We start from the raw sequence: 8,620 nt of genomic DNA, 5'->3' as shown, positions 1-8,620 counted from the left end.
TGTGTGTGTGTGTGTGTGTGTGTGTGTGTGTGTGTGTGTCACAGCCTGATCAGAACCAGCTGCAGCCGTAAGCATTAACAGGGAAACTATAATTGCCAATGCCTTCTCCTGCACTGCTGAACTCACTGTGGCCGTACTTTCACATGTCAAGCTGGAGGGAGGGAGGGAGGGAGAAAAACCCACTGAGAGAGAGAGTCAATGGAAAATGAAGGTCAAGAGAGCAGCGCCATGTTTCAGCACATAACATCTTGAGCAGGTAAATTTACTGTCGGATTTGGGTAATTTACCACAGTGCTGAATGATGAACGGACCTATCCTCTGTGGTTTGGTTATACTGAAGTTTCATGGTGTGTAGTCACACACACAGACACACACTCAGGGAAGGGTTGGGTTGCCAGGACTCAGGGAAGGGTTGGGTTGCCAGGACTCAGGGCGGTGAGTGAGGAACGTGTATTTCCAACATAGTTCCGCTCTGTCCTGCTCTGCTCTGTCTGGATGTAATAATGGGATGTGTGATGGTTTAGGAACATTAATCCAACATGTCTGACATCTGTGTACCCTTTATTCCTGGACCACTTGAAAAGGCCTGTCATAGAGATGAGTGATGAAGTGATAGAGTTGGAGAGAGAAAGAGGGAGAGAGGGAAACAGGGCCGGCTCCAGGAATCAGTCAGGGTCTCAACTTACTGTTAGGAGTTAGAATAGTACAATACACAAGGTTCAAGTACGAAATTTGGTTGTGCATCAGCACTTTCACTCTTGTTTTGTCAGTCACTGTCAGCTAACAATTTTTTAGCAGTCAGACTAAATACTGACCGGGGAAGCAGGGCACGTTCCCAGGGGCCCTGACCTCCAGGGGGCCCCCATTTTTTCTGTTAGTCACTCTCACTCAGATATCATTAACATGGAATAAGTCACAGAAAAATGTGTAGAATTGCAGGAAATTAACTTACAACTGCAAACATTTCTCTCCACCCCATGGAAAAATGGGTAGAATTGCAGGAAATTAGCTTTAAAACTGCAAAAATGTATTTCTGCCACATGGCTAAATGAGTAGAACTGCAGAAATGTTTTCTTTAAAACAGCAACATTTTCTCTACGTCCCATGGCAAAATTGGTAAAATTGCTGGAAATTACCTTTAAAACTTAAGTTTTTATCACTGCTGTCAAGCAGTGGGCCACAAAAAAAAGGGCCCTCAAAAGGCTAAAGCCGGCCCTGGAGGGAAAGAGGGAAAAGGAGGAGTGTGTTTGTGAGTAGTGTGTTTGTGATCTCTTTTAGAGCTTCCAGAAGAGAAGACACTTAAAAGACGCATCAAGACAGATGTCTGTGGTTTGTGTTCCGTGCCCTGACATGGCTTCCATATGGTGAGCCCATTGTTCCTGTTCTGAATCTCTGGAAACTGAGGGGCTGTGTGTGTGTGTGTGTGTGTGTGTGTGTGTGTGTGTGTGTGTGTGTGTGTGTGTGTGTGTGTGTGTGTGTGTGTGTGTGTGTGTGTGTGTGTGTGTGTGTGTGTGTGTCTGTGTGTGTCTGTGTGTGTGTGTGGGTCTACACTCTTAGAAAAAAGGGTTCCAAAAGGGTGGGAGCACCCTTTTTTGTTCCAAGTAAAACCCTTTTTGGTTCCATGTAAAAACCCTCTGTGGAAAGGGTTCTACGTGGAACCAAAACAGTTTCTTCAAAGGGTTATCCTATGGGGAAGACTGATGAACCCTTTTAGGTCCTAGACAGCGTATTCTTTTCTAAGAGTGCACCTCTCCTTCCTGTACTCCATCTCTCAGAGAGATAGAGAGAGAGAGAGAGAGAGAGAGAGAGAGAGAGAGAGAGAGAGAGAGAGAGAGAGAGAGAGAGAGAGAGATAGAAGAGCTGCTCTACACTCTGTCATCGTTAATCACCAAGGCTGTCAGCTGTCCATCCAGGTCTGTCATACACACACAAACCTTTCACAGCAATGTCTGTGTTTGTGCGTGTGTATCTTTAAAGAATCCCCAATAATGTTAGGTCCTGTTTTAGCTTACACTCCTAGAAAAAAGGTGCTATCTAGAACCTAAAAGGGTTCTTTGGCTGTCCCATAAGATAACCCTTTGAATAACTGCTTTTGGTTCCAGGTAAAACCCTTTTGGGTCCAGGTAGAACCCTTTCCACAGGGTTCTACATGGAATTACCTCGTACCAAAAAGGGTCTCCTATGGGGACAGTTGAAGAACCCTTTTGGAACCATTTTTGGAGTGTTGCTTGGAGGGACTAAATTACACGTAACACATGCTCTCCATCAGCAGCAGTGTGAAAGCACCCTGGGCGGCGAGCGAGTCCTGATATCTGCTGTAAACATTAGCCAGCCCCGAGATGGATGGACAGATTGATGGATGAGGAGAGGAAAGGGAAGAAAGGAATGATGGATGGATTGGATTGGATAAAGGAGTAATGGATGAGTAACAACGAAATGGAAAATGGCACGGCTATTCATTTCTCCCTCGAGGCTCTCTAATTCAATTCTATCTGTCCTAACTTTTATAGAGGCCTAGCTGGTATTGTTCCCCTGTGTCTCAGTTTCTCAGGATCTGTAGGCGTTCCCATTGGGAGATACAGATGGGTTTTACTCAGAGCCTTTAGGTGGTGACAGAGACAGTCACAGAGCTCACTGCTTTTTACTTTCAAACAAAGACACTTGACTTGGAAACTATAGGTGGACTTTTCTGGCAGCAAAACATTTGACTAAAACACTGTTCAAATGATGAAGCAGACAGAAAAAGACAACACATCATAACCAGGGATATGAATTCCTCGCACACACGCATACACACACTCTCAGACCTAAAACAACAAAAGGATCAGAGAACAATCCAACATCAGACGTCACTTTGACGAAAGTCCCTTTCAGTCAGTCAGTCAGCCTGTCTGTCAGGCTGCTGTCCATGCTTCTTAACAACCTGATCTTGAGCTCTCCCATTTAAACCCCGGGCTCTGTTCCTTAACCATGTCTCTGAGTTTCCTAGGCCAAACACCAGAGCTACAGAAGCTACATGGGACACCTGAAACCTACTTTGCAACCCAACCACGAGTATCTCCGCCTGCTGCCCTACAAATGAACCCAGAACATCTTTTGTTCATTCAGCCCTTTGTTAACCAGGTGGCTGAGAACACATTAGCTTGTGAGGAGGTGAGGCGAGGGATTGAATGAGCCATTTGGAAGACATCACATCTCGGGAACATGGAAGACTGAAAATGGGAGCAGTTTCTATGGTTTCCGTGGCGATGGGGTGTTGTGACACAGTGGGTCTGCCTGTCAGGACTGTGACTGACCACCACAGGTCATCTATACTCTGACAGGCCACCGACAGTGTCTCGTAACCAGGAAGTAGCATATTACCTCTGCCAATCACACTGAGCTGGAGTAACATGAAAGACGTACAGGTCCTTATCCTGAACATGACCAGACAGACATGGTTTAGCTCTGATGCCTATCTGGAAATAACACAGACATAGAGAAGGCTGGGACTCAATCAAAACTCAGTGGGTGCCAAAACTGACCTGCCTGCCTGCCTGCCTGCCTGCCTGTGAAACACTAACTGAAAGTAAAGCACACCCAAACCCATCCTTCACCTGGTTGGGACTGTCTGTAGAACAATAGCACCTGGCACACACTGGCTCTACATCAAAACAAGGCAGATAATGCACACTGACAAAGGCTGTCTTCCACTGTCCTACCAGAGTAGGTCACTTATATTCACATAGGTCATTATATTCATGTCTGTTGTGATGATTGAAATCAACTCAGGGATGAATAGCACAGGATGGCAAAGGACCATGGGAGTCAGGAAATCAATACAACAGTTCCTGGGTAGGTCTCAAGAGAGACATACAATATCCATACAATATCCATACAATAATCATATCGCAAGAGATCCATATCTCATGGAATATTTTTAAACCATTACACCAGCATGTAAAAGAAATCCTCATCACTCAAGCTGCACAGTTCCTACTTTGCTTTTTAACACAAGTATTTGGATCTATAAGTATTTTGATCTAAATTGCACGTCAAATCGCAATCGCAATATTTCGTAACAAAATCACAACTTGATTTTTTGCCAATATTGTGCAGCCCTATGTAATACTGTACTGAATTATTCTGGAATAGTCATTCTAAAATTGCCAATTTTGTAATTTAGCAGACACTCTTATCTAAAGCAACTACCAATAAGCGTTCTCCAGTATTCTTCTTTGCATCTTAGTCGCGTTGTCTTTGAATGTTCTCTCCAGACTGAGTGACTCATTATTACATAGCTGGTTATAATGGCCTAATGAACCAAATCAAAACGATTGAGATGAATGAGGTGTCAAGAAGAGACCAATTGGATTGACAAATGAAAACGACAGAATATATATTCATTATCATTTATTAAACAAAATATGACCTTGCCTTTAAATCGGACAGCTCTGCCATCATCACATAATCTTTGCTTCCTGTGTTTGGGTTCGTAACGCTCTCTTACCCAGGTCATTCTCCCAAATACTTTACAAAAAAATATCACATTTCCTTTCACTATTAATCTGCTGTACAAACAACAATTAGGAAGCCAGAGAAGGAGAGAAAGAGATGTGACATGCACATTCAATCAGAGAAGGATAGGAAAACAAGAAAACCATGTATTTTTGTAAGGAGAAGAAAATATACTTTGTTGTAAAGTTTGCATGAGTGAATGTTTTTATGATGTTTAAACAAATCCTGTTCATAATAGATAAAATAATAACTGTATAACTGCAAAATAATAGTAAGAAAAGTTTAAAATGATGTATTGGAAAGTAAACTTGAAAGCCAAAGCACAGTTAAAAAATAAATACAATTTCTATTTTCAGTCAAAGAGAAGCAAAATGTATGAAACTGAAACAAATCTCAAAACCATAACCGAGCTAAACTGACACTCAGGGTCAAGCTAGCATGCATCCGGTTCTCCCCTGTGTCCCCCCCCCCCACACCCAGTGCTATAGGTTAATGCCATCACTATCTCTTCTCCTGTCTTTCCACTGCAATCACTATTCCCAACTTGACATGAAGAGATCCAGGAGGCGTTCTACAGCATCCTACCACCAGCTATCAACCAGCCCAGTCTGTGATGCTATTACAACCCAGCATGGCACCATGTCCACTGGTCCAGTCCAATCCACTTGTTCATAAAGTGCAACATCCTAGTGTGCAGACATGCAAGCATCCAGCCCCTTCTCTGGCTCCACCATAGAATCCTGCTTTGGTATGGAGTAGTAGTGATCCCCCATATAGGCAAGATGTGCTGCCCGCAGAGGCTCCAGAAACACCTTCATCCAGGGCTTACATAATATTTCTATTAAAACCAATTGGATCCAAAGATTCCAGCAGTTTTAGGCAGGGAGCATCAGAGCTAGGCAGGAAGGAGTGGGGGAGCTGCCTTGGCTTAACAATGCTAGGAGAAACACTGTTGTAGACTGTGTGGATGGATGGATGGAGACGGAGGATCACTGGTAGCCCAGGGCAGACGCTGAGCCAAGTCTCTGGCTATAGAGAGCATAGTGGGGGTAGTAAGGAGAACCAGCCTGGAGGGAGTGCAGGGGGATGGAGGTAGGTCCAGGGGGCAGGTGGACCTTACCATAGGGGTGGTACCGGGCCAGACCCAGGGTATGAGGAGCCCTGAGGGAGAATGAGTTCTGCAAGGAGGCCTGGCTCTGGTGGGGGAGGTGGAGGTGGCAAGAGGCAGCAGAGGAGGAGACAGAGGGGTAGGCAGAGAAGAGCTTACTGTCCATCCCTCCTGGTAAGGAGGTGTGTGTGCGCAGGTGGGCCAGCAGCTCGTCTGAGGTGGAGAAGCGTTTATCACAAGGACCCCCAGCCGATACCCAGTTACAGGCATGAGGGATGGGGTCATTGGAGAGCATGAAGCCGTAGGTGTAGAGGGGGTGGGACAGGGTGGGGGTGATGCTGGAAGACATAGTGCTGGGGTGGAGGGAGTGGAGGGGGTGGGAGGGGTAGACCAAACCTGGATAGCCTGATTTGATGGAGGAGGAGGGGTCATGGACGCAGGGATTGCTGCCCCCCAGGTGGGGTGAGTTAGGGTAGCTGAGGCAGTACGGATCCCTGCACAAGCCCTGCATGAAGGAGAGGGGAGAGGTACCAGTGAGGGGGCTGGAGCTATGGTGCTTCCCCGGTACCCTCACCCCCCCTCCTCCCAGACCAGACTTGGTAGGGTCTAACCCTGGGACAAACTGGGAGGGGTATCCAGCATAGGCCCCCACTACAGAGCCATGGTAGCCCATACCAGAGGAGGACAGGGGGAAGACAGAGTGGCCAGTCTTGTAGGGGGAGATGGGAGTGATGTGTCCAGGACCCAGGCCGAGTGGTGGGGGTTGGGAGTCCATCTTGCCCAACTCGTGGCTGGGGCTTCCCTCAGAGCTGTCTGTGCTGGAGTTGGTGCTGGCTCTGGCATGGCTGGAGTTAGCCATCTGGGGACTGTCCAAACTGACCTTATTCACATCTGACTCCTTCTTAAGATGGCCGCCACTGCTGCTGCTACTGTTGCTGTTCCTGTGTGGACTGCTCTGTTCCTGTTTGTGTTCTCCATTCAGAGTCTGAGAGTGGGAAACATGTAGTCCGTGAGGCGACTGGCTCTGTCTGTGTGTCTGTGACGACTGCTGTGTGTGCTGAGGAGGCGTGCCACTACCCACCCTGGAGTTGGGAGAGATGGCGTGTGGTGGAAAGGATGGACAAGAACCTGATAAGTTACTGTTAGCTACTCCATTCCCATTACTAGGTACCCTGAAGCCGGTCTTGTCAGAGCTGTTATTAGAGCTACTAACCCTGTCCCTCCGACTGTCTCCCCCTACTTTGTTATAGGGCTTGAAGCTGGACTGGTCCTCCTGTGAGGGCCGGTGGTCCCCCAGTTTGTGACTGGAGGAGGAGGAAGAGGAGTGTCCATCATGGTCACCATGGCCATTAGAGATAGAGCCTAGCTTGGAGGAGGGAGGGTCAGGCTTGCCAATCTGGGAGCAGGTCTGAGCCAGCAGGGCCAGGGGACTCTTCTTGGCATCCAGCTGGAGAAATAAACCAAGATTTTAAGTTAAGTTTAAGCACTTTTCACGATTACAGTTGTAGAAATAAATAAAGACAGACAAAAAGTACTTCAATTACTGTTAGCAGTAATTGTTTCAATGTATTTGGCAGTAATGAGGTCTTGCTGTAAGTTATGGCTAGTTTTATCGAATAGATGTAGGCCTAATGTCTACAAAGTTGTAGCAAAATAGTAGAAACGGTAATTCGAAAAAAACTGCAGCCCGGGGGATATAGCATATGAGAAAAGATGCTCAGGGAATTACTTTTCAGAAGTCCCTAATGTGCACATCCCCCCAAAAATACGCATTATGGGCTAAAAGTCGAGGAACATGCTTTGCGCAAAAAAACGCACCAAGGTGTTGAGAGAATAAACCGTCAGTAGAATCATCTATAAGCCAAACAACAACGAAAATCAATGTGACAATTTACCAGGACAATTTGCTCCACTTTTCCATACCTCAATGCTCACTGGTGCAGATTGCAGGGGCTGCAGGTATTCCGGGTGGTGGAGCAAGTGGCTGGTGTGCGCCGTCAACATCTTGAGTATCCGGATAGGGAGCCGCTTTGCCTAGCGAATAGGATCCAAAAGAGTCGGTGAAGACACTAACGCGCCCGTTGGGGAGCTGCAGTTATCACTACTGTCACAGGATTCCGAGGTATGGCTGCGTATCTCGTGCGTAATAGATCCAGAAGAGAAATCTTTAATTGGGGAGGGAAACGAAAATATGTTGGAGGGGCAGTGCTTTGTTAAAGTCCCGGAAAAGTAAAGTGCATAATTATCCATGCGCAGTGTAATAGTTTAATTATAATCCGCTAGAGAAAGTCTGTAGCCTATTCCCCATCTAGTTTCATTTTACAGAAGTTGACGTTCGGTTCTTAACTCATGATGCCTATTCCAGAATTGTTCTTCCGGGGGTTCTAATTCACAAAATCCACATCAATCGAGATGTGAGCGAAATATATGCACACAATTCAGTTACAGAATAAGTATAACCAAAGTGAAAAAATATGTAGACGTTCCAAAAGACGGCCGCGATACGCATAAAATTGGACTTCAGTCTATAGCGCACTCTCTCTCTCTCTCTCAGTCTCTCCAGCACTCACACACCATCCGGGCCGTACCTCGAGTGTGTGAGATCACAAGCGGACCTTCGAGGTAAGCGAGCCGCCGTCCAATAGTTGGTGTCTGCATCGTTAAAAATGAGAAGGGCTGATGCGTTTCTTCTGAAGGCGGAGCAATATATTGTCCCCCTCCGCCAATGAAGACAGACTGTCCATTGTATTTCATGGTGTTAGATAAGTCTTCCGATAATCTTTCAAAAATCATCATCTCAGAACTGAATGTAATTCCCTTTGATGCAAAAATGTTTTACCAGGCGCCCTATATGGTATTTATGTTGATTTATGTATCATTGCGAGTGTATCAGTGTGCCTTATACATGACCGACAGGGGGCACTATTGATGACATTGTATTACAGGGTTTATTGTCATCACCATCACCAATACAATAGGCTGCAACCAAGTTTTTGGCTTATATTGGCTGTGAGG

The 8,620-nt window shown here is 46.0% G+C and overlaps 1 protein-coding gene across 1 annotated transcript; it reads right to left on the bottom strand.

Moving 5' to 3' along the window:
• Positions 1–4,966: 4,966 nt before the first annotated feature.
• On the bottom strand, positions 4,967–8,272 carry LOC106568028 (zinc finger protein 703). The gene is made up of 2 exons (XM_014138036.2): positions 7,529–8,272; positions 4,967–7,052 (listed from the first exon to the last, which is right to left on the bottom strand). The coding sequence occupies exons 1-2, from the start codon at positions 7,607–7,609 to the stop codon at positions 5,487–5,489; spliced, it is 1,647 nt and encodes a 548-aa protein (XP_013993511.2). The 5' UTR covers positions 7,610–8,272; the 3' UTR covers positions 4,967–5,486.
• Between the last annotated feature and the right edge of the window lie 348 nt (positions 8,273–8,620).

Source organism: Salmo salar, chromosome ssa01 (assembly GCF_905237065.1).
Source record: "Salmo salar chromosome ssa01, Ssal_v3.1, whole genome shotgun sequence".
Taxonomy (NCBI): Eukaryota; Metazoa; Chordata; class Actinopteri; order Salmoniformes; family Salmonidae; genus Salmo; species Salmo salar.
Note: the sequence above shows the minus strand (reverse complement) of the source record. Positions and strands in the feature narration are given on the sequence as shown.